Genomic DNA, 26,587 nt, shown 5'->3' with positions numbered 1-26,587 from the left:
TACAGAGTGGATTCCTATGACCACTAAAGAAATAATTGCCTTGCAGCACACGTGAGGATGGGGGCATGGAATTTTCCAGAAATGCCTCTTGCCAAGGGGAATCAGGCTGAGCTCAACTAATAACAGTTAAATATTTAAAGGGAGTGTTTCAAATCCTCTAGCCAGAGCAAACTGTTGAAAGGTGAAATTGGTTTCTATATGTTTATCTTCATTGCATCAACTTCTTTTATTATCTTAGAAAAACACCCCGTGAGATCGTCACCAACCAGAAAACAAATCTTTGTGCAGGCAAATGTCAGTAGTGTCTGGTGGGGAGTTGGTGTATTTCATATGGGTGATAGCTTATTTGCAAAGCAGCTGGTGATTAAATTATGTCTATTAATAAAAATGCATGAGGTTGCAAAAACTCTGATCAGCAATGTGAGGCTGTTAGTAATAATTCAAAACTTCCCTGGAGGAATTTTGAAAAAGGTTTTGGTCCCTCACTCCAACCAAAAAAAAAAAATCCTTTCCATCAGTAATAACATTAATACTTACAGTTACCTTTTACTTAGTGGTTATCACGCACAGAGTGCTGTTCTAAGAGCTCCACAGAGATTAACTCATTAATAATCACAGTAATGTTACCAAGTAGGAATTCTTGCTCCCTATTTCACAGATGAGAAACCAACAGCCAACAAAAGGAGCCTTCCCAAGTCACTGCCAGGTAGAAAGCTTCATGCAATGGAACATGACAATGAATTATTATTATTATTATTTTTTTTTTTTTGAGACAGAGTCTCACTATGTTGCCTGGGCTGGGGTGCTGTGGAGTCATCATACCTCACAGCAACCTCAAACTTCTGGGCTCAGGCAATCCTCCTGCCTCAGCCTCCCGAGTAGCTGGGACTACAGGCATACATCATCATACCTGGCTAATTTTTTTTTTCTATTTTTAGTTGCCCAGCTAATTTTTTTCTATTTCTAGTAGAGACGGGGTCTCGGTCTTACTCAGGCTGGTCTGGAACTCTTGACCTCAGGTGATCCTCCCAGCTCGGCCTCCCAGAGTGGTAGGATTACAGGCGTGAGCCACCGTGCCCAGCCAACGAATTACATTTGATCCACCGTAAGAAATGCCTCATTAAAAGGAAATGCTTGCATAATAGGCAAAAGGCGGAAGCAACTCAAGTGTCCATAGAAGAATGAATGGACAAAGAAAATGTGGTCTATACAGACAATGAAGTATTATTCTGCCTTAAAAAGTAAGGAGATTCTGACACATGTTTCAGTATGGATGAACTTTGAAGACATTATGCTAAATGAACTAAACCAGTCACAAAAGGACAAATACTGTATGATTCTTCTTATATGAGGTACCTAGAGTCATCAGATTCATGAAGACAGAAAGTAGAATTGTGGTTGCCACGGGCTAGAGAGAAGGGAATGGGGAGTTAGTGTTTAATGGGGACAGAGTTTCAACTTGGGAAGAAAAAGTCCTGGAGATGGGCGGTGGCGATGGCTGTGCAACAATGTGTACTTGATGCCACCGAACTGCACACTTACAAATGGCTAAAACGGTAACTTTACGTTATGCATATTTTACCACAATAAAAAAATGGGTTTTTGCACAAAAAAGAAAGAAAAAGAGAAAGAAACAAACACCATTAAAAGCATGCACTCAATTATGTATCATTTTTTTTTTAAACCACCAGTATAAACCTCAATCCTGTGGACTCCTTTCACTCACAGCACAAAGGTTTAAGGAGGGCCAGGCAGTCTACTGGGCAGTGGGGTGCAGGGCTGAGTCAGGAGGGGTGCTCTGAAGAGATGCAGACAAGTCGATCAACGGATACAGTAAAATCACAGCCCCTAGCACAGGCACAGTGCCTACCGCATGCCAGGCGCTTGTTCAGGGAGCGTGCCTACATTAGCTCAAATAATCCTCATGTCCCCATTCTACAAACAAGGGGACCAAGGCACAGAGAGGTTAAGAAAGTTACCCAGGGTCACAGAGGATTCCCACTCACGCAGTCAGGCTCAGAGTCTGTGCTTCTAACCACAAGGTGTAGGGTGGAAGAAGCGATGACAAACACAGTCCGGGATGCAGTGGCCACCCAGAGGTAATGAGCACAAATAAACTATGGGCGTCAAGAGGCTTCCTGGAGGAAGTGACTTTCACCCTAAGTTCCAGAGCAGGGGTCGGCAAAACTACAACCTGTGGGCCAAATACGGCCCCCTGCCTAGTCTTGTAAATAAAGTTTTATTGGAACACAGCCATGCTCATTTGTGTACATACTGTCCACAGCTGCTTTTGCAATACATGGGCAGAAACCATATGGCCTGCAAAGGGGAAATCATTTATCACCTGGCCCTTTACAGAAAAATTTTGCCAACCCTGTTCTAAAGGGTTAATAGGCAAGTGAAGGATGGATGGAAGGTGCACAAGCCAACTCGGCCTTCTCTGGGCATCTCACTTCCCCTCTTCCCTCTCCCATCTGATAATCCTGCCTCAGCGCCGGCAGCCTTCCCCTCTCCCAGCTCCCTATCCACCTGTTCTGGGTGGAAGTGTCCCCTGCCCATCTACTCCACCCAGCGTTGGCACCCCAAAAATCTTCTGGCTCACCCCCTTGCTTCTCCCGTAGTAACGCTGCAGTGATTTCATAGAAACCCATTTCATCTGTTTTGGGGGACCAGGCCAAAGGGTATCAGGGGTGGGTGGGCTGAAGCTGCCCCTGTAATTTCCATCAACCTGCCTGCAGTCCCCTCCCCCAAATATGCATACAATACAAGGAGGACTCCGCAAATACAGACGCAAAGCTAGTCCCCTGCCCACCACCCACCACCCCCACCTGGACCGCCATCCCTAAGTCCTTCCTGGGTATAAATTTTGCAGGCACCACTGTCCCCCAAGCAGAATGTAAGTCCCCAGAGGATGGGGACCATGTTTGCGTGGCTCCTCGTTTTGTTCCTCGTGCCTGGCACAGCGTGTGGCACCCAGGAGGCATCCACATTAACATGAGCAGGGAGGAACCCAGAGGCACGGCCAGTGGGATAAGAGAGTAGCCCAGAGGGCATGTTGGTGTGGGACTAGCAGACAGATGACAGAACTGCCAGGGGAGTCCTGCCAACACCTCAAGTTCCAAAAGCACCCCAGCCCTCAGCAGGGGATCATTATACTGTTGAGGCCTTCGGAAGTCAAAGGTTACACTTCCAAAGGTGCTGATGTGGGTGGGGATGTGCAGAGATGATGGTTTCCGGGAGTTCCTCTATCTACACCTGTCATGCTCTGCCACGTGGGCCTCACATGGAGAATGAGGTGCCCTGGGAGCACTAGCAGCCTCTTGGGGGCCTTGGCAACAGGCAGACTGAGCTCCAAGCTCCATCCTCCAGTGAGCAAGGGAGGACCGACCCCAGATGCTCGAACCACCCCCTCCCCCTGCAAGAAGCTCACAGGCCCCTCCCCATTCTGGAGTGGACAGAATTGTAGACCTCAGGATGGATGGGACCATTTTGGTAGCAGGAGTGGGGGCAGCTTGGCCCAGATGCTGCTAAGGCTCTCGGGAGGGAGGCGCGGGTTTAGCACAGGAGACAAAGGTCCCCGGACACATCTGCTCACCTTCGCCAGCTGTGTCTGCAGCTTATTCTTCACGTCCATCACCTCCGAGATGCGGGCGTTGAAGGCCAGATTGGTGTCCGTGAATTGCTTCCACATCTGATCCGACAAGGTCTCAAAGAGGTGCTCCGCCTCCTCCCGCAGCCGGATGGAGTTGGCCCGCATGTTCTGAGAGTGCCTGATGTTGTCGTTAGTGAACTTGGCCCAGGTCTCAGGCACCGAGATCCTGCAGAGGCACAAGAGCAAATTTAACGCAGGGGAGGAATGGCGGGCGGGGTGGGGGTGGGGGTGGGGACGTTGGCAAGTCTTAGAGACGTCCAAATCCGGGGTTTTTCAGCCTTGGCAGTCTTGGCATTTGGGCTGGGAAAATTCTCTGTTGTGGGGGGAGGAGGTTGTTCTGTGCACTGTAGGATGTTGAGCCACATCCCTGGCCTCCACCCACTAGATGCCAGTGGCAGCTCCCACCAGTTGTGACACCCAAAAATGCCTCCAGACATTGGCGATTGTCCCCGGGCGAGGGGGCACAGTCTCTCCCTGTTAAGAACCACTGTCCTGATCCAAACTCCTCATTTCACAGGGGCGGCAAGAGCAGCCTACAGACAGCAGCTGGTTTTCACCAGGGCGCTCAGTGTGTTGGTAGGAGAAGAGGGTTCCATCCCCTCTGAAAGCTCTTCCCCCTAACACGCCCCCCACCACCAAAAACACAGACAGGCCGAGAAGCAGGCATTGGGCGCAATGGTGGCTCAGTGTCCCTCCAACTCGGTGCTGAGCACATGGCCATGCTACTTTTGCTGACTTATTCATCAAGTGGTTTTTGAACACCTGCCACATGCCAAGCATTGTTCTGGGCCATTGGGATAGAGCCACGAACAAGAACACCCTGTCCTCATGGTGATGGATTTCTAGAGGGAGATCCACAACAAACAAAGGAGATATTTACACATGGCGCCATGTGCAAGGAAGGGAGGTAGAGGCAGGAGGATGAGAGTGAGACCAGTGGAGTGGGGTTACCGTGTGTCAGGCAGAGTGGTGAAAGGGACCAGACGGAATACTCGGGCAAATGTTGCAGAAATCAGGGATTGGGAAATACAGGACGCTGTCCCACTCCAGCTGCGAAAGGCAAGAAGAAAGGGAACAGTGTGTGTTACAGGAGCCCCGGGAGAGGAGGAGCCACGGTGGACCACTGTCCCTGGAAGCAAGGGACGGAGAATAAATCACCGACATCACCCCCCATCACCCTCTGTCTTCTGCCGGTGCCCCTTCTGGCTGAACCCATCAGGAAAGCAAAGAGAGCCTAGGAGAGGCCACCTACAGAGGACAGCCTCCTCTGCAGACCCGCAGCAGGGCAGCTGGAGAGTGGATCTGCGGGAGCAGTAGAGATGGACACATGCCACTTAGCAAGGGTAGGCAGGGAAGGCTTCTCAGAGGTGGTGACATGGAAGGAACTCCTCAGTCTAGACAACACAGAGCTCTTCCTGGCAGAGCACATAAACCCCTGCAACAAGCAACCGGTGGATCATATGGTGTTTTCTCCTCTGGGAAGCCTTTAAGGAAAGGGACGCATTTCTTTGCGCTGGCTTCAGGTCCTGGTGAAACCAGACTAGATAACTTCTCAAGGTCTTTTTTTTTTTTTTTTTTTTTTTTTTGTCCTAGAAGTCACCAGTTACTAAATAACACAGATTTTTATTCTGAGGCAGGAGGAAAAAAGGAATTCAGCTATCTGACTGAAGATGGGAGAGGGCATTGAGTCTGGTTCAGAGCTTTCATCCAACCAAGACCCGAGGCTCAGAGAGGTGAAGCATCCTGTCCAAGGCTGCACGACTGCTCACAGCCCAGGACACCGTGGAAGGAGGAGAGGCCAAGGACAGCGGACAGGAGCCTGCAGATTTACTCTGAGCATGTCTGTTGGTGCTGAACGGGGCACTGTCAACGTCAAGAATGGCAACCTCTAAGCCCTTGCCCTCCCCTGGAGCAGACAGCCGAGCTCCCCAGAGAAAATAACCACCTTAATCACACTGTCCCTGGGGGGAGTTTGCCAAAGACAGCCTGTCCACTCAGCAGGCAGAGTGTCTCGGTAGGGAGGATGTGCTTTCTGGAGCCCGTGTCCTCTAAAGACAGAGGACACATCTAAGGACAGCAGGCTTTGCTGGGGAGGCAGGAAGCCACCACCGGTAAAACACACAAGCTCAGTATCCAATGTAGGTGCAGATTGCGGCTCTGACATTTGCTGTGTGAGCTTGAGCCGTCGTTTCACCTCTTTGAGCCTTAGTTTCCTCATGGTAAAATGGGAATAAGAATTGCACCCACCCCCAGGGTTGCTGAGTGACTAAATGTGAAGCCCTTATCACGGCACCGGACACATAGTAAGCACCTGATGAACGTTTATTATTCATGAGACGCTGCCCGTGACCCTCTCAGCACATGTCTAGCACACAGCAAAGATCAGGTGACAGGTATGTGCTGCCGTCATCATCATCATCATCGCCATCATCAGTCAATCCATAGCGACGAGAATGGCAGCGGATAGAGCTACTGCAATTCAGACAGTCACCGAACGTCCCCTTTTAATCTGCCCACACAAGGCCCTGCTTTAAGAAAACCCCAAGTATAGAGCCCTGAGCTAGCACATCTGGGGAGTAATTAGTCACCGCAAACAGCAGCTCCCTCATTCCAGTTGGAGTCACGGATGAGGGACTTTAAATAGAGGCACCTCCTGCACGTGGAAATCAGAGTCTGCCAGCCGGCCTGGGCGCCAGGTTTTGGGGGAGGCGTCTGTCTGGGAAGAGAGACCCTCTGGACTCCCTGTACAGATGAGGAGGGCCAAGCCCCAAAGTCCTGCTCACCTTGCCAGGGCCGTGGGAGAGTCCACCTTGTCAGGAAGAGGAAGAGCGTCCCCAGGAGCTGTCATTGCCAGAAATCCCAAGGGTCATCTCAACACTTTGAGATTTGCTAAGATGCAGATTCAGTAATGATGTATTGCTTATCTCTGCCTGCCAAGCATAGTTCTATGTGCAAGAGATTTAAAAGGGGTCCGGGGGAGTACCAAGACAGACAGACCTCAGGCTGCCACTTGGGAAAGCATGTCTTAGTTCTGCATGAAATGCCACAATGCTGTGACATGCCCACACAAGGGCCAGGCATACAGAAGGTGCCTACCCTGTAGCAGCCATGCAAAGAAAATGATGTCACACAGCAAGCACTCAATAAGTGTCGACTGTTACCATTCCACGCCAAGCCCTGTGCTTACAACTTTACACGCCCACCTTTTCACCCTCACAGCAGCCCTGGGAACGGGGTAGTATTTTTTTCCAGTCGTAGAGACACAGAAAAGGGCCCAAAGAGACGACGTAACCTGCTCAGCGTTAGTGCAGAGGCTGGGATTGGAAGCCAGGAAGCCTGGCTCCAGAATCCACTCTCTTAAGCCACTAGTGCCGGAGGGTGTCAGTCGGCCCCCCTAGCCGAGCTTGTCACTTTGTTTCAGAATTTTTTTTTTTTTTTTTTGAGACGGAGTCTTGCTCTGTTGCCCTGGCTAGAGTGCTGTGGCGTCAGCCTAGCTCACAGCAACCTCAAACTCCTGGGTTCAAGCAATCCTCCTGCCTCAGCCTCCTGAGCAGCTGGGACCACAGGCACGCGCCACCACACCCGTCTGATTTTTCTATTTTTAGTAGAAATGGGGGTCTCACTCTTGCTCAGGCTGGCCTCAAACTCCTGAGCTCAAGCAATCCTCCCGCCTCGGCCTCCCAGAGTGCTAGGATTACGGGCGTGAGCCACCGCGCCCAGTCTGTTTCGGAATTTGTTTGATGGAATTGCTGAGCACTGTGGCCGTGTGGCCCTCCCAAAGCCAATCACACGCTCCCTCCTGAAATTTGGATCTTGAGCAAAGTGGGGCCAGCACGGAAAGATGGAGACACTATAGCTGATTAGCGTCCACACCCAAGCTCGCTCAAACTGCCAGAACCTTCCCCTCTGGGCTTCTCCTTGAGTTTGTGCTCCCCTCACAGCCTTCCGGTAAATTCCATCTTATCTTAAGTTAGACTCGGCTTCTACACTTGCTTGCAACAGAGGATCCTCATTCAGCCACCTGCCTCTCACCTGACTGGCGCTCGATACCTCCTCATCGTTCCTTGGTAGGAGCAGAAACCCTCACTCCAGGGGGACGCAGCCAGGGAGGGGGACAGAGAGCCCGATACTCACGTGCCGTCGACTTTCTCCACGCCATGGAAGAAGCTGATGCAGTCTGATGTGTTTCTCAGGTTAAAGCACTTCTCATCGATAAACTGGGCTGAGCTTTTGTCCTTAAGGTCCTTCTCCAGCTCGTGCTGAGCATTGCGGTTATCCCTGCAGAGGGGAAGGATTCGTCCCTGGATTGTGCACACCCAGAGTCCCTCACCTGAGGTCACACAGCAGGTGGGTGCTGCCAGCCAGGTCCCTGGACTCCCAGGAGGGGGCTCTGTCCACCGTCCACACCTGCCTTTTCTGCCTGGCCGGGGCGCCTGGTGCAGTGAGGACACTGCCTTGCCCAGACGTGGGCCTCAGACCTCACAGACAACCACGTGGCAGGGCGGCCACCTGAGCAGGTCAGCGGCGGAGCTTCCTCGAGGGGTGAGGACGCAGCAAGGGCTGCCCGGCACATGAGGTTCCGGCTCGAAAGCTCCAGCAGCACGAGCTGCCTCCCCATGAGAGGACAAGAGTCCTCTGACAAAGGGGCCACTGCCCAGGGACAGACAGCCTCTTCCAGGGCGGCTCCACCTCCAGTCCCTGCAAAGGGCAAGGCCACCCTCACCTGCTGGCATCCTCCCCCACCCTGCCTGTGTTCTCTCTCTCTCTCTGCCTCAGTGATTTCCCTCTCAGTCTCTAACTTAGCATCTCCCTCTGCCTTTTCCTCTTTCTCTGTGTCTGCCTCCATCCCTTTGCTTTTCTCTGTCTCGGTCTCACCTCTTGATTTCCCTATCTGACGTATCTGACTCTCTCTGTCCCTTTGTCTCCCTCTCCCCATCCCTGTCTCTGTTTATCTCTTCATGTCTCTCTTCATGTCACTGATATCTCTTGATATCAGTGCTCGTTCTGTTTCCCTGTGTGTCTCTCAGTCTCTGGAACTGCCTCCGTCTGCCTCAGTCTCTCCGGTTCTGCAGCTCCCCCTGCGTCTGGTTTCATCATCCGGGACTGCGCAAGCAGCCTCCCTGCCCTGGGCTCAGGCTCTCCCCTCTAGGATCCAGCGTCCCGTTTCAAGTCTGAATCTGTTCACTCTGCCACCGCCAGCTGTCCCATTTCCCAAGCGTCAGCCTCCCCGCCCTCCCCAATGCCATGTCTTGCCACATCCACAGGTCAGTCACAAGTGGAAAACCATTCTCTGTTGACATAAATAGGAGATCACAAACATAAGTGGAGGAAGGTGCAGAATAGAGAGCCAGGAACAAATCCACGCATTTACAGTCAATCGATTTTCAACAAGATGCCAGGAACACACAATGGGGAAAGGACAGCTTCCTCAGCAGATGGTGTTGGGACAACTGGAAATCCACATGCAGAAGGGTGAACTTAGAAGCTTATCGCTCACCATGTACAAAAACCAACTCAAAATAGATTAAAGACTTAAGTGTAAGACCTGAAACCGTAGACCTACTAGAAGGAAAGAGTGGAAGAGCTCCAGGACATTGGTCCGGGCAGTGAATTTTTGCATATGACCCCAACAGCACAGGCAACAAAAGCAAAAATAGACAAATGGGACATCAGACTACAAAGCCTTCGCACAGCAAAAGAAACAATCAACAGAATGAAGAGACAACCTAAGAAATGGGAGAAAATATTTGCAAACCATACATCTGATAAGGAGTTAATATCCAAACTATAATATGTAAGAAACTCAAACACCTGAATAGCAAGAAAACAAACGACCCAATTAAAAAATGGGCAAAGTGATTGTAGCATTTTTTATAATAGCTGAGATATGGAATCAACCCAAGTGTCCAAAAACAGATGAATAAAGAAAATGTGGTATATATACACGATGGAATATTAGTCAGCCTTAAAAAAGAAGGAAATCCTGTCATTTGCGACAACATGGATGAACCTGGAGGACATTGTGTGAAGTGAAATAAGCCAGGCATGGAAAGACAAATAGCTCATGCTCTCACTTACATGTGAAATCTAAAACAATTGAACTCACACGAGCAGACGGTGCAATGGTGGTTAGCAGAAGCTGGGCGTGGAGGGGTTGGGGAGATGTTAATCAAAGGATACAAAATTTCATTTAGACAAGAGGAATAAGTTCAAGCACAACATGGTGACTATAGTTAGTAACAGTTTATTACATTCTTGAAAATCACTAAGAGAGATTTTAAGTGTTCTCACTGCAAAAAAATGAGACGGATGTGGGGTAATGCATACATTAATTAGTTTGATTTAGCCATTCCACAATGTATGCATATTTCAAAATATCACGTTGTACATGATATATACAGTATATACTATTTTTATTAATCACTTAAAAATGAATAAATAAATTTAAAAAAATAAGTGCAAGAAAAATACAATAAAACAAAAGCATGCTGTTTGGACAGCATTGGCCCTGTGTTAAAATTTGCCTGTTTAAATGCAAGTATTTAAGGGTTTTTCAAGTGAATTAATTTATAGCCAAACTGCAGGTAACAATAGTCCAAGGGTAGGTGGAATGGCGAGAAATTGGGACAGAGGCACACGAATGACGGCTTTTGTCCTTTCGGCTGTCACCTCCGCTGCATGTGCACCTCCTTTGCACACCTCCAGCTCCAATGACTCCCTGGGGCTCCCCAGCTTGTCTGCCCGATTGAGCCCTTTGCTGTCCAGGCAGCTTTTCTGCCCTGTCTTCCCCCTTTTCATCCTGGCTGATTCTTTCTCATCCCTGACACCGAGGTCGAAGCCTCAGGGGAGTCCAAGGGCTCCTGGAGGGGGAGGTGACCGCCAATTCTGGGGCACAGCAAACCAGGACACGAGCTCCCAGAGCCGATCTGGAAGCTGCCTGAGCCCTTCGCAACCAAGAAGCTGCCCACATCCACCGCACAGCAGGAAGGGCAGCCCCTGCCCAGCTGCCAGCCCCTCCTAGGCTGTCTGTGTGGCAAGAGTCAAAGAAGAGGGAAACCAGCAGGGCAGCGTGCCCTGGGAGAGTTAAAGGAGAGCTGCAGGTTGAGGTGGGGAAGCTGCCTCCTGGGGAGCTGCTGCCAAGGGTTTAGCTATCAGCCTCAAGCCCCGTAAAACTCGAGCCTCCCTTTAATTATGAGAGGGCCCTCCTGGCTTGTCACGAGGTTGCATAACCTAAGAACAAAAAGCTGATTTCTTTTGAAGACTCCTGGCTCAAGGCATCCACCAACTCCCTTCCCAAGACGTCCCAGCCCCTGGCCTTGCTGCCTAATGCCATCTCCCAAGGTTCAGAACTCACATGGGGACCCACAGGCTAAGAGGGGTCCCAGGGAGGCCAATCCTCTTTTGCCAGAGCCCTTGTTACAAATAAGAGCAACCAGTGATGCCCTGGCTCATGCGAGTCAATGGTGCACATCTCAGTAACATCATCTTAGTAGTTTGAAATCAGCCATTGTGGTAGCATTTATACCACAGGAATGGGCAAATCCTACAAATCAGGACTTTATTTCCCGCCGCACCCCCCCCCCCCCCCCCGAGAGCTGGTTGTTACGCATTTACCAGCATATCACTGACCAAAAGAACCATCCAGAAACAAGTGAGCCCACCTGGCTTGCAGCCAGAAACCTGGGAGTCCCAAAACAAACCCAAGGAGAGGGGAGGGAAAGAAGCCCTTACCGCATCTGCATATCGATTCTTTGAGCTAATTTTCTCATCCGATCTTGGCAACATTTTAGCAAATCTACTTCCTGAAATGAAAAATGTCAGAAAGAGTACAGCCCCTTAGAAACTTACTGTCCTGTCTCCCAGCCCGGAGCCCTCACCCTTCACCTCTCACGCCCACCCTTGACCTCACAAGGTGAAATGTCATGGTGGGGTTCCTGCCTCAATCCACGTGACTCCAGGGCCAGACAACTAAGGGTCGATCATGGAGGCTTCACACTCTTTGCCCTACTTTCTTTTTATAGCCCTCCAGATTAAAAGAAAATTTAGCACCTACTATGTGCCAAGTGCTCACTTCTAGATTATTTTTCATTAAATTAAATGACGTATACGAAGTGGTACCACATAAGACATACAGCAGGTGCTTAACAGATACTAGCTTTTATTATTATTGTTGTTGTATTAGCACTATTGTGCCCATTTTGGAGGTGAAAAGACTGAGGGTCGAATGACTCCAAGTCTCCCTATTCCTAAACTGCAACCTAGGCCCACACCCATGCGTTCTGAGCCCTGACTTGTCACGGGGCGACACGTGTGGCTTCTGCTCCCAACAGGAAACTCAGAAACCAGCTGGCCCACCCGCCTCGCTCAGGGGGCTGGGCAGACCCGCCAGGCGCCTTACCCGAATAAGGTTTTTCTCCACGTTGTCATGGACCAGATCAATCCCAATCCTATTTTCTCGGAGATACAGACACTCCAGGGCCACCTGAAGGGAACAGCGGGAAAGAGCGTGTCCGCCTGTGTGTAGACACTGAGAGGGGATGACGCACGTCTGCTTTTGCCACAATCTGTTCTTTTCTCTGAGAAACCCGGGTGCTCCATGGGACCTCGTCACCGTGCACTAGGTGGGCTTCTGCCTCCCCTTGTCCCCCAGCGGGGACTGTGGGATGCCTTGGCTGATGCGTTAGGAGATGCCAGGCCCATGCAGAGAAAGCAAGATAAAGCAGTGTCCTGGGAACCAACTGTGATCCCCATAACCTCCATCAGTGGCCCCCAAGCCTCCCTGAACTATAGTGATAAATAGAATAAAACTCCATTATCATTTCAGAAAGGACAGAATGGGCCGCCATCTTGTCTGTGCCTCTCTCTTGAGTTCAAACCCAGGCTCAGCCGCTTCCTATTGTGTGCACTTAGGTGAATCACTTAGCCTCCCTGACCCTCTGTTTCTTCATCTGCAGATGGGTGCAATACTGGTGCACACCCCATAGGTTTATCGTGCAGGTGAAGTCAGCTTGACAAGTGTAAAGCACTCAGAATTCTGCGCATAAATATGCTCTGTGAACATATATGCAAAAGCCTCTTTGGAGATCTCCCAGTGAGGGGACAGCTTTGGGAGGTGGTCAGGGCCATGTGAGACCAGGCGACCCTGCCACACAGCCTTGGGCCTCCCACCTGTCATAGAGACCTGAGCAGAGCAGAGGAGAAGAAAGGAGAAGGCGCTGCTCAGGGGCTCTCTGCAATGGGAGACTGAAGAAGAATGGTGATTGGCCACCAGCCTGTGACATCACAAAGGGCAGCAGGAGTGCGAAGGAAGTGGGAGCACCGAGGTCTGGATGCCAGGGTGCAAATGCATCTGGGGACTCAGAAAGGAGAAGGAGTACAGGGCTCCTTCTCTGAAGCACGCTCCATCGAGGTGCTGGAGGCAGCACAGTGAACTAGACAGACAGGGCCCCTGCTTCCATGCAGCCTGCGTTCCAACAAAGGGGACAGAACACACAAAAAGAAACTTGATCACCCTGACTGTGACAAGGGCCACAAGGAAAATAATCAGGGAGATGTGAGTGGGTGGGTGGGGAGTGACCTGCAGGGTGGCCAGGGAGGAGACAGGCTGAGGCCTGAATCATGAGAAGCAGAGATGCAGAGGTGAGCGGGAATAGTGCACCAAGAAGAGAGAACAGCAGGTGCAAAGGCCCTGAGGCCGACAGTAACAGACAGGAAGCCACGGGCTGGGTGGAGAAGGTGAGGCTGGAACAGTAGCAGGGACAGGGTTGGGGAGAGGCAGAGGAATTCAGGAATTAAGATGTTAATTTCTGGGAGGCCATCGAGGGAACCAGTGGGAGAGTTTAATACTTAAAATCACCCCTCCGGCTGCTGTGTTGAGGACGGGTCAGCAGGAGTAGGAATTGGGAGACCAGGAAGAAGGTGGTCACCATTGTCCCGGGAGAAGCTGCCTGGACTGAGGGGGCAGCCCAGGAGACAAAACTGAGATGTCTCTCGTCCCTGAGCCACCACATGGCAGATCGGAGGAGGCCTCAGATAACCAGGCAGAGCTGGGCTTTCCAGACAGGCCAGGGAGCGGGAAGAGAGTGCGAGGGGAGAGCGATGGATTTGGATGCAGCCCCGCCCTCCCTCCTCCCAAGGGAAAATCCAGGGGTGGGGCGGAAGGAAACAGCGCACCCCTCCTCCCCCACATGGGTCTGGAAGTCCCAGAGTGGCGGGAACCTATGCCACGTCTCCCAGGGGCATCTGGAGGCAGGACCTCTCCTACAGAAGCCCCGGCCCCAGCATGGGGCAGAGACGGCTGCAGGAGGTCCCCGGTCCCCTGCACACTCCAGGGAGCAGCAGCACGTCGCCCTGTGTGGCCAAGATTAGTTCGCAAAGATGCTGCTGGCTCCTCACACAGTGTCCGCTCAACCCCTTCCATGGGAAACGCGAGTCCCGGCAAAGGGGCTAAAAACAGAAACACGTGGTGCACCTTCTGGAAAAACAGATATTCCCTGATGAAAAGGGACAGACCCAGCTAACATGTTGCTCTCTGCCCTGCCCCCATCTTCCTGCCTGGAATGAGAAAAGGCCCCATGCACACAGGCATGTGCACTGCGAAATACGAAACCTCCTCGTAAGCCCAAACCATAGGACAAAAGCCACACGCTGTGGGTGGCAGAGCAGACAGAGAAGAGCTCGGGCTCCTCCTGGCATGGAGTGGAGGCTGCAGCAGCCTGATCTGTCTCCCTCTCGAATTTTCTTTGGCAGAAAAATAAGCTCCCATTTGGCTGAGCCACTGTCATCGATCATCTATCACCTGCAGCCACAGCAATCCCAACTGATCTGGGGTATGCCTGGAGGCTTGGAGACCAAGGAAGTGTCTGGAATATCCACATTTAGAGAGTTATTCATTTATTATTCAACAAATACTTATTGAATGCCTACTATGTGCCTTGCCCTGTCCCAGGCTGGGAATACATTCAAAACGGTCTAGACAATAGTCATCAGCACAGACATTGGTCACTGAACACCTACACAGACACAGGGGTGCCCTGCAGCTGAGTACTGGTCTTGGATACGTTGGTGACAGAGTGGACAAAAATCTCTGCCCCGATAGAGCCCATATTCTAGTGGGGGAAAAAAAAATCCAATCAATCAATCAATCAATAATAGAGTACGTTAGTGGATAAGTATAAAGCAAAATAAAGCAGTTATTTTATGTGTTCTAAGGTCCAGAACACACATACATGCATGCTCATACGTGCACACACATGCTCATACATGCACATGCATGCTCGTATGTGCACAAGCATGCACATGATGTCTTGATGAGACCCCTGCAACTCTGATGTAACCCCAAGTAGAGAGTAAAATTCAACCTGATTTGTGGGATTATCCCGAATTGACTAAGATTAAATTTTTACCCTAGAAACTGCTCATATAAGATGATGCAGCTCAAACTGACTTGCAAGGTGCCTGTCACCTTGACCTCAAGCCAAGAGCAGGGGAGCGTGAGCACTGCACCCACACTGCGGCAGCGGCCACAGCCCCGTCCCCACTCTGGTGCTCACCTGGAGCGGGCAGTCTATCTGGTCTGCCGCGCACTCCATCCGCTTCTTCATCGTGTCCATGCTGTGGTTCTCGGTCACAAGCCTCTCCAGCTCGTAGCTCAGCTCTGACTTCCAGAAGCCAATGTCCGACAGCCTCTGGCCTAGGTTCCGGGAGGTGCCCTCCTGCATCTGGCGTGTCAGCTGGTCCTTGTCCTGCATGAGCCTCATGGAGTCGCCCCCCAGCCGGCCAGCCCACAGCCGGGAGGCCTCAGCCCCGAGCAGCTGCAGCTGGTTGGACCGGTCCCAGTCTTTGGGGGTGTAGCGGCAGAAGAGCGCAGAGCGGAGGGCAGGCAGGATGGTGGATGGCCGCAGGCTGCTGGGACACTCCTCCGGGCAGGTCTGGGTATCGGAGACCCTGTAGAAGAGGCTGGGCCTCCATGAGTTGGCGTAGCGGCACCCGGGCAGGTTATAGGGCTGGTAGCACTCGTGGATTCCAGGGCCCTGCGCAGTCCGGGGCGGCTTGTTCAAGCCACAGGTTTTCTTTGGGCCACAGTAACTGGCGGTCTGACTGGTCCCAAGAAACTCCATCCTCCCCAATCGGCCCCACTTGGGGAAAACTCTACCCAAGGGGGCAAAGGCATCACCAGGAAGGGGGAAAGGGCTTCTCTGGGGGACCAGCAGGACCTCTATGACTCAGCACTGGTGTCACAAAGCCTGGGGAGAGAGAGGGACTTTTAGCAGGGCCTTTGTTGACTTACAGGCCAGCTGGGGCCATATTGTCCAAATTAAAAAAAAGTACAGGCCGGGCGCGGTGGCTCATACCTGTAATCCTAGCACTCTGGGAGGCTGAGGCGGGCGGATCGTTTGAGCTCAGGAGTTCGAGACCAGCCTGAGCAAGAGCGAGACCCCATCTCTACTAAAAATAGAAAGAAATTATATGGACAGCTAAAAATATACATAGAAAAAATTAGCCGGGCATGGTGGCGCATGCCTGTAGTCCAGCTACTCGGGAGGCTGAGACAGGAGGATCCCTTGAGCTCAGGAGTTTGAGGTTACTGTGAGCTAGGCTGACGCCACGGCACTCACTCTAGCCTGGGCAACAGAGTGAGACTCTGTCTCAAAAAAAAAAAAAAAAAAAAAAAAAAGTACAGAAGCAAAAATCAGCAAAGGAATACCAGTTTCACAATCCACAGACTCGGGATGCGGGAAGTGGCACTTTGTCTTCCTATGACAGCCGAGTTGCCTCGCTGGACCGAACTGGGTCCTAGGGGAGAAACACTAATGTAGTTCATCCAGGAGACGGAATTAGCTTGGGCCCATTTGGTCAAGGTCGGTAGTTTTCTTTCTTTCTTTGTCCCCAAGGTGACCTAAAATGGTCCATTCGTACCACGAAACAAGGCTCAGTAATACCACTCACAACACACGAGTGAATCCCACATGTGTTAAGCTACGTGGCAGCGGCTAGGCCCAAAGATGACATCCCGTGTGATTCCACTTACAGGACACTCTGGGAAAGGCAAGTCCCCGTGGACAGACGACAGAGCCGTGGTTGCCAGGGCTGGAGGTGGGCAGGGTTGTCTACAAAGGGGCACGAGAAAACCGGAGCGGGGATGACGGCACTGTCCCGTGGTGGGGGCTACACAACTGTACATATTTGTCAAAACCTGTAGAACTTTCCACTAAAAACAGTGCATTTTACTGTACATAAATTATACTTCAATAAACCCGACTTTAAAAAGACAGAGGGAGGGATCTGGAGCCCCGGAGGGGGAGACCGCGTCTACTTTGCTCACCGCAAAATCCCTGGCGTCCAGCACCCAGATGAATAAATGAACGAACAGGTATCTAAACTGAGAGCTTTATTACTCTCCTAGAAAAATCATTCAATTCTGTATTCTGTAACAATATTTTTATTACACCAAGAAACTCTCCCCTCCTTTGGCTGTGCGGGTGGCAACAAAACAGTGAGGTCTTGGACCAGGGGACCGCCCAGTGCTTACAGGGGAAAGAGAAGACTCTAACTCCCAGAGGTCCTTGTCAGGGACAAATGATGTTCCCTGACACTTTTCTCCCCAGTTCCCTAAAACTAGGGGTGGGAATGAGAGGACCAAGGTGGAGAGGGTGAAGAGAAAAACTTTTATTAACCACCTTCTGTATACTTGTGCTTTTCATATGCTTAATTTTATTTTCATGGCCAACCTATAAGAAAGGCATGAAGAGGGACCCAAATAAATGTCCCTTGGTGGCTTCCAGGGTGGGCAGCTCTCTGCAGGTGGGGAGTGTCCAGAGCCTGCCTCACTCACCTGGGCTCCAGGCCACTGGCTTGAATGCTGTGGGGAGCTGTGTGAGGACAAACCCCACCAAAGGTCTGCCACCCGCAAAGCGAAGCTGTCACCACAGACACTAACCTGTCTGACTGGCCAGGCTCTGGCTGGATTTTCTTAAGCAAGCTGGGCTCCTGCAAGGAAAGAATTAATCTCAAATTCCTGATATTTGACTTTGCATATTAATACACTTACATTTTGACAAAATATTACATGTACTTACATGTATGTGTGTGTGTGTGTGTGTGTGTGTAACCTGTGTGCACTTTTTCCTGCTGTAAAGAAAAACAGCAATCTATGTCAGGGGTCAAACAGTGAGGCAGATGCAACCTGCATAGTATAACATTTTTGTCTAGAAAGTGAAAATTTTAGTTCTTACATGAAATCTTTTACTGAATTCAAACAATGTCTTGAAAATGGAAACGTATCCTCCTTTTATTTGATTGTATCAAAACTAAAAAACTAACCAAAAAGGCAACTATTACTGAAAATGTTGTATAGAGGAGGAAGGTGTTTATGAAAATGATCTCCAGGTGTCAGACACACTAGGTCTGCCACTGCCTAGAGACCCCTCATCCCTTGCGAAAAGATTGTTTTCAAATGCTCCTAAACCAAGTTAATGGAAAACGAATTCTCTTTCTGAAATGCCGGATGGCTGGCAGAATCCAACCCTCTGTGGACAGTGGAGGAGGAGGGTTGATGAGAGGGAGAGGGGAGACCTCCCTGGCCCCACGAGTGGGGTTCCCGATCTTCTGCCCCCACTTGGCTTCCTGCACTCCGGACACTCCAGGTTCAAGGTTGCCCAGGCCCTATTTTACTGCCATCTCCACCAGGAACCTGCACAACCTGTTTTGAGCCGGCTGCCTGAGCTCTGCAGGCTCCAGCCCTTTCCAAAGCGACCACTCCACACCTGTGAATCTGCTGCGAAGCCCACCTGTCTGCAGGGGGAAAGCACTGAGATGTCTTCGGTGATGCCGGCACGGTGCTGTCCAACAGAGCTCTCGGCAGCGAGGGAAGCGTGCTGATCTGCACGGTGCGACACGGTAGCCACCGGCCCCGTGTGGCTCCTGAGTGCTTGAAACGTGGTTCGCCAACGGAGTCACGGAATTTTGAACTTTATTTAATTTTAGTTCATTTAAATAGCCACGTGGGGCCGGTGACTACTGTATCCGGCAGCCCAGGGCTGGAAAACCGCAGATGTGTATCAACTGTGCAGACAGAGGGCTGAGCACAAGCCCGTGCAGGGAGAGACAAGCGTCCCAACACACTGTCCCTTTGCTTGCAGAGGCACACACAGTGCTGGGCACACAGAAGGGCGGCGCTGGCACAGGACGCGAGGGAGACTGTCCAGGTGCGCGCTGTGTGCACTTTGTATTTAGAACCGTGAGGACGTATGACTGACCCCAAACGCTGATCTGCTTGAAGGTATTGCTAAGCGGCTGCAGGGACAAAGTGGAGAACTGCGGGGTGTTAGTGTGGTTTTCTCAACGTAACTGGCCTTCGCTGAGCCCTCACCGTGGGCCAGGGGATGTGCCGGCAGCAAGTGTGTGTGTGCGTGTGTGTGAAAGAGAGAAGGGGTGTGACTGCACGTGTGGACGAGTGAGTGTGTGGGTTTGCGGGAGGAACGCGAGTGCGTGTGAGTGTGTGGGTGAGGGCACGCGTGCGTGTGAGTGTGTGAGTTCGTGGAAGAATGAGAGAATTCGGGTAAGTGTGAGGATAAGCGGATGTGAGCGTGTAAGCGTGTGAGCGTGTGAACGAGCCATGGGTGTGCGAGCGTGAGAGCAGAGGTGTGTGAAGGCGTGAGATTGCATGTGTGCGCTCGTTCGCATGCTGCGTGTGAGATGAGGTACGAGCACAGCCAGGAATTAAGGAATGAAAAGACAACGAGACACAATCCCTGACCTTGGGGAGCTCACGGCCCGGGCTGGGGACAGACGGGAAACCACTCGCCGAGCATCGTGTCATGAGATGATGGACATTGAATCTGCTGGCGTTTGGCTCTGGGGACTGGTCTGTGCTTGGAGAAACATTTCCTGGGAGCCTGGAGGGAAGGTGCGTGGCAACAGCTACAGCAACCGCATCTCCTGCGTTTTGAGTCCCGAGACAGAGGGGAGCCCCCGCCCTGTGCTCAGCGCTGCCCGCAGGGCGCTCAGCATCCTCTAACCAGACCACGGGCAGCCGCCAGCCCAGGTCCCTGAGAGCACCAGGTAAACTATGATAAACCAGTGAAGAAAGGAGGAGTAGGGGAGGACAGGAAGAGAGAATCTCAGCATCATCAGATCCACTCAAGCCAGCAGCATTGCTGTGGCACCCCTGGTGGCAGACAGGACTCGTGTCACCTTTGCCCTTTCCACTTTGATTTTCAGAAGGAATCCTGGTGCTTAGAGCACTGCCCTTGGCTGGTGTCCAGTGGCCCAGTAATTTTTCTGGAAATCTCCCTGCAGGTACGTGCACACGTGTGTACTAAAATGCACGCAGAAGTGTGTTCGTTGCTGTGTTGATTGTGGCAGTGAAGAAAGTGCAACTAATGAAATACCCTGAGCGAGGGACAGCTAAATATAACATAGAACACTCATTCTGCGGACTACTCTCCAGCATAGAAAGAGTAAGTCAGGGCGGGGCACCGTGGCTCACACCTATAATCCCAGCATGAGGCCAAGGTGGGAGAATTGCTTGAGGCCAGGAGTTTGAGACCAGCCTGAGCACAACAAAATGGAAAAATTAGCCGGGCGTGGTGGGACACACCTGTAGTCCCAGCTACTTGGGAGGCTGAGGCAGAACAGTCACTTGAGCCCAGGCATTTGAGGTTGCTGTGAGCTATGATGATGCCACTGCACTCTAGCACAGGTGACACAGAGATCCTGTCTCAAAACAAAACAAAAACAAAAACAGAAAAACCCAGTAAGTCAGACATGTGTTGCTGACAAGAAAAGCTTTCCAAGATACGTTAAGTGACGAGACCAAGGTATAGAACAGTGGGAACAGTGTGATGCCACTTGTAGACATACGTAGGGTTGTGTGTGCACTAACACTTCTGGGGAGATACACAGGAAACCGTATCTGGGGAGATACACAGGAAACCGTGCCGGACTGATCAGCTCTGGGGCTGGGCAGGCACGGAGTGGATGGACGGGACACAGTGGGAGACATGTACTTTTCAATCAAAGCCTTGCATGTATAATATGTATGTTCATATATAAAAAATATTCCTGTATCATTGTGTTTCTATAGACACACACATAAACACACACATGTGTGTATGAATAAAAACCTAAAGGACTCCTTTAGGAATCCCCAGACGTTGGGCATCAGGTCGTGAAGGACAGTGGTCCCCATGAGGTGGGAAAGAGATGAGTGAGTCCCACAATTGCCCAGCTGACTGCCGGAGAAAGTTTCCAGGCCACGGCACAGGAAGAGTTGAGCAAAGAGAGTGCAGTTACCTGTTCAAGTTCGGGAGGCAGAGCTGGGAAGGAGGGACACCGGTGTGGCTGGAGCAGAGGGCTGTGCGGAGAGCCCTGGGACTTGCAGAGGACACCCTCGGTCTTCATCTGAGTACTGATCAGCACGCGCACGTGAGCAAACTTCACCCAGGCTGGGGAAAGAATCACCTGAAAGGATTAAAGGGAACCACACCCAGAGCTCACGCAAGGATGGGACTAGTTGCTGATCCCACCAACCACTAGTAGGAAATTTCATAGTTTGTGTAGCATCAAGCCAAATTCTAAGAAGGGTTTTGCCCCAGTATTAGGGAAAAATTAGCTCTAGACTTATACCACTCTGGTCTCACCTAACAAAGCTTAAAAGCAAGTCCCAAAAAGAAAAAAATGTTTCCAAGTAAATGAGCTGCGTCTTAGAAAAAAGATCAAAGATATTTGTCAAAATACAAACATTTTTAGTGCTCAATAAGGTAAAATTCACTATCTCTGGCATCCAATAAAAAATTAGCAGGCATGCAAACAAGCAGGAAAAAAACAACATAATGGGGGTGAAAACCACTGAAACCAAACCAGAAACAACACAGATAATATAATCAGTAAACAAGGATATTTTAAAAGTTAGTATAACTATATTATGTGTTCAAGAAGCTAGAGGAAAGATTCAACACATGTAGTAGAGACATGGAAGATATTCAAAAAAAGAAAACTTGAATTTCTAGAGATGAAAACTACAATGTCTGAGATGAAAAATACACAAGATGGGATTAAAAGCATATCTTACATCAGGCTTAAACAACAGACATTTATTTTTTCACAGTTCTGGAGGCTGGAAGTTCAAGATCAGAGTGCCAGTATGGTTGGGTTCTGGTGAGGACCTTCTTCCTAAATTGCAGACAGCTGCCTTTTCACCGTGTCCTTACAGGGCCTTTCCTTGGTGTGTGCATGTGAGAGAGAAAGAGAGAGAGAGCGCGCGCACTCTGTAGCCCCATTTCCAAATACTATCCCATTGGGGGTTGGAGCTTCAACACGTGCATTTTAGGGGGACACAGTTTAGTCCACAACAAGGCAAAGTAGACATTGTAGAAGAAAATATTAGTGAGATTGAAGACATAGCAATCAAAAGTATCCAAAATGAAACAGAGAGGGAAACAAAAGTCTGGGGAGAAAAAAACTACAAAATATTGCCGGGACAAATTTAAAAGTACCTAAATAGATATAGCATATGTGTGGACCAGAAGGCTCCACAATGTTATTATGTCACTTCTTCCCAAATTAATGGATAGATTCAACACAGGCCCAGTCAAAAATCCCAGCAGGCTTTTCTTGTAGAAATTAAGAAACTGATTCTAAAATTCATATGAAAATTCAAGGACCTAGAATAGCCAAAAACAACTTTGAAAAGAAAACCAAAGTTGGAGGAATTAAACTCTCTGACTTCAAGAGTTTGTATAAGGCTACAGTATGTTATTGACACAAAGATAGACAAATAGATCAATAGAGCAGAATGAAGAATCCAGAAACAGTCAACTGATTTTCAACAACGGTGCAAAGTTAATTCTGTGGACAAAGGATACCCTTTTCAACAAATGTTCCAGAACAACTGAATAGCCACATATAAAAATGAATGTCAACCCATATCTCACGTCATATACAAAAATTTACATACAAAAATCAACTCCAAATGGACCATAGACCTAAATATAAAGTCTAACACTATACCACTTTAAGAAGGAAACACAGGAGAAAATCTTTGTGACATTGCATTAGGCAAATATTTCTTAGATATGATATCAAAAAAACATAATACATAAAAGAAAAACCTTGATAACCTGGACCTCATCAAAATTTAAGAACGACTCTTCAAAAGACATTTTTAAGAGACAGAAATGACAAGCCATGGGCTAGGAAAAAATATTTGCCAAACACATAATTGACAAAGGATTTATATCCAGAAAATATATGTATATAGTATTCTCAAAACTCAGTAAGAAAACAACCAACCAAAGCTTTTTAAGTGAGCTTGAAGATTTGAACAGATACTTTCTGCTCAACATAATTAGTCATTAGGATAATTAATGCAAATTAAAACCACAATAATATACTTCTATGCACCTATTAAAATATTTAAAATCCAAAAGACTGGCCATACTCACTGTCGGCAAGAGTATAGAGCAATTAAACCTCTCACATACGGCAGGTGGAAATGTACGACCATCTTGGAAAATAGTATTTTCTTAAAAGTTAAATGCACACCTACCGTTCTACTCCTAGGTATTCACCCAAGGGAAATGAAGGTATATGTCACTAGGAAGACTTGCACAGAAATGTGCATAGCAGCTTTATCTATAACATCCCCAAACTGGAAATAATCCCAATGTCTATCAACAGATGAATGGATAAATAAACTGTGCTATAATCATACAACGGAATACTACACAGCAACCAGAAGACGTGAACTTCATACGTGCCGCAGTAGATGAAACTAAAATAAATACGCTGAGTGAAAGAAGCCAGATTTAAAAAGCGTGCATACTCTGTGATTTTATTTATAGAAAATTCTAGAAAATTCAAACTCATTTATAGTGACAGAACACAGATCAGTGGTTGCCTGAGAACAAAACCATGAGGGAAGTTTTGGGTGTATATACATAGGTCAAAACTTACCAGCTGTGCACTTCCAATGGGTGCAGTTTATTGTGTATCAGCCACACCTCGACAGAACTGTTTAAGAAACAAACTGATCCTTGCTAACGCCTATGGAGGACTTAAATGTGCCGGGCACTTTTTAAAAGCTGTTTTTACGCGTATCAACTTGTTTAATTCTCCCAACAATAACCCTTTGAAGTAGTTAATGTTATTATTGGCATTTCCGGAGAAGGAAACTGAGGCAAAAAGAAATGAGGTGAGAGCCAGTAAATGGGGAGCTGAGCTGTGACCACAGACACCTGGCATCCATGAATCCACGTTCTTTCTGTTTTCAGTATATATAACGCATCTGAACCTTATTTTTTGACTCAATTATATGATAAGTATCTGCTGTGTATATATCCCCTTGTTAGATATTTTTGCTGGAGCCAAGGGAAGAGGTAGAAAATTCTCTACACCCAAACTTTGTTTCCAATTTTTTGATTACCTTGCTCATAGATGGGGGAAGATCGCCATCTCGTGGTGCAATGGAGGAACTGCAGGCACCTCCTCGGCATTTCCAAGAGTCGTATTTTCAAAGGGTGCTCGCTCACCTGTTGAAACGTTTAAAGTGCCCCCCTCCTGCTGAAACTTTTAAACTAGTTTGACCCAGGTTTTAGTCTTGTTTAGTTCACTAATCTACTGTGTGATTTGGGGCAACTTTCCCTGTTTAAGCCTCAGTTCCCCCATCTGTAAATAAGTATGCACAATCTACGACCCTAATTTTACTCAAATGCTACTGTTGATTGGCTCGTGGCTCTCTGGAAGCCCCATGCTTGATGCCTCATGTGCATTAAATTGCTTTATCCCCACAGCAACCTCCTGGGGAAATTGCCTTTATTATCCTTATTTTACAGATGAACAGACTGAGGCTCAGAGACATGCAGTGACTTGCTCAGTGTTACTCAGCCTATAAGAGTTAGAGTGAGGATTTGCACGTGTGACTGACTTCAGAGCACGAGCTGTAAACCCCCGTGTAATCTGCCCTCGTCAATCTCGCCCCTCCTCACCGTGGAAGTCCATGGTGCCATCACTAAAAACCTTAAAGAGTTTTAAAAAGGTGCCCAGACCCCACCTCCAAGATTCTGCTATAACTGGGGTGAGGTCCCAGGTGATTATAGTGTGTGGCTGGGCTGGGAAGCCCAGCTGTGGGAGGTATACACAGGTGTCCCAAAGTCAAAGTGCATCTCAGTTTGAAGCATAAACACACTTTAAAAAAATAATAGACTTTGCTTTTTGAGAAGTTTTAGGTGAACAGAAATTTTAAGCAGAAAGTTCAGAGAATTTCCATATACTCCCTTTTTCTGCCTCAGTTTCCCTCCTTACCAACATCTTGTATTAGTGTGGTAAATTGGGTACACGTGATGAACCAATATTGACGCATTATTAACTAAAGCCCACAGTTTACATTAGGGTTCACTCCCGGTGTTGTACATTCTATGGGACCCGACTAACACTGAACGATACGTGCCCACCACTGCAGTGCCACAAAGAGCAGTTTCACTGCCCTAAAAGTCCCCGGTGCGCCCCACTCACCCCTCCCACCGAACTCCTGGCAACCCCTCTTCCTCCTCCTGTCTCTGTCGTTTTGCAAACTTATTTTTAAATTTAATTATTTAAATCTTTGGCACTTAGTTTTGTAAATTTAAAACAACAAAGTTTTAACTTTAATTTTGTCTTAGTCATCATTAGCCATCTTTGATCAGAAGGATGGAAATAAAAAATTTAAATTTAAAATCTGTTCTTTCAAACTCACGGAACTAAGTAAGTACAAAGGAAATTGACACAAAATTTCAAATGCTAATTTTTGTTAACTTTATAGCATTCATACTTTGGAAGTTGTCAGAACAGAAAACTGTGCTCAGACTCTTGGAACGCACTGTATTCAGAAAAGGAGAAAGCGGCCAGTTTCACAGGCCGGGAACGGCTTCCGTGGGGAGATAACTACCGACACCTGGCAGGTCATGGAGGACCAGTTAGTGGCTGGACAGCCGAGGGCCAGGGGATGGCCATTTCTGGCAGAAGAGCCACGGAGGCCATTGAACACCATGTGAAAATTGGGCCTTATCCTGGGGCAATAAGGAGCCATTGAAGGTTCATGAGTAGCAGAGTGACTTGATCTGATCTGTGTGGGGACTGGATGGTAAGACTTGTAGCTTAGAAACTGTGGGAAACTGTGGGAGATGTCGCCATGAAATGACAACAGTGCCTGATAGGTACATCCCTCTCCGCCCTCCAGGCCTGTGCTGATGCTGCCTGTTTGTTCCCCTTGAAACACTACTTGCCACATCACCCCACCCCACCGCAACCCCCTCTCGTTCTGGGTGTCTCCTGCTCAGCCTTCAGGCTCTGACTTAGACATCGCTTCCTCCAGGAATTTTTCCCTGCCCCATCACCCTGGTCCTCTTCTGTCATAGCATTTATCACACTGTAATTACATGTTTAATTATCTGTGGTCACAATCAAACTGGGCTCCAGGATGGCTGGGGCCGGATCAGTCTGGAATCACTAGCACCTGACCCGGTGCCGCCTGGTGCTGTGTGTTCCGGAGGAAGAGTGCAGCCGCTGGAGCCAGACAGACCGGGCTCACCGCCCTGGGTCCCCTGCTACTAGTCATGTGACCTTAAGAAAGTAGTTTAACTATTTTATTTATGTTTATTTATTTATTTATTTTATTTATGTTTATTTATTTAGCCTCCCAGAGTGCTAAATTTAACTATTTTAAACCTCAGCTTCCTCATCTGAAAATGAAGATAGTAGGATGCAGAGGATAGAACTGTTGAAGGGCACAAATTTGGTAATTCATGTAAAAGCATGCAGACGATACTGTCAAACAGCAAGTGTTCAACAAAATACTAGTGGTGGCGACAGGCAACCGATACATTGCTGTTTAACAAACGAGTTTCTATATCCTTAGTGCCTATGGCCAGGTAAAGTTTGTTCAGTCATTAAAATTTG

General features: G+C 48.9%; 1 protein-coding gene across 1 annotated transcript in view; it reads right to left on the bottom strand.

Annotated features, from left to right (window-relative positions):
- TEKT5 (tektin 5) overlaps window positions 1-15,828 on the bottom strand; it is a 40,069-nt gene extending 24,241 nt beyond the window's left edge. Inside the window, exons 1-5 of the mRNA XM_069486545.1 lie at window positions 15,205-15,828; window positions 12,051-12,134; window positions 11,384-11,454; window positions 7,787-7,930; window positions 3,596-3,818 (exon numbers count right to left, since the gene is read on the bottom strand). Of these exons, the coding sequence (XP_069342646.1) occupies window positions 3,596-3,818; window positions 7,787-7,930; window positions 11,384-11,454; window positions 12,051-12,134; window positions 15,205-15,771 (1,089 nt within the window). The 5' untranslated portion in view covers window positions 15,772-15,828. The remainder of the gene's footprint in view (window positions 1-3,595; window positions 3,819-7,786; window positions 7,931-11,383; window positions 11,455-12,050; window positions 12,135-15,204) is intronic.
- Window positions 15,829-26,587: the final 10,759 nt, after the last annotated feature.

The sequence above is a fragment of the Eulemur rufifrons genome, chromosome 14, assembly GCF_041146395.1.
Source record: "Eulemur rufifrons isolate Redbay chromosome 14, OSU_ERuf_1, whole genome shotgun sequence".
Lineage (NCBI taxonomy): Eukaryota > Metazoa > Chordata > Mammalia > Primates > Lemuridae > Eulemur > Eulemur rufifrons.
This window is presented reverse-complemented; position numbering and strand designations above follow the sequence as displayed.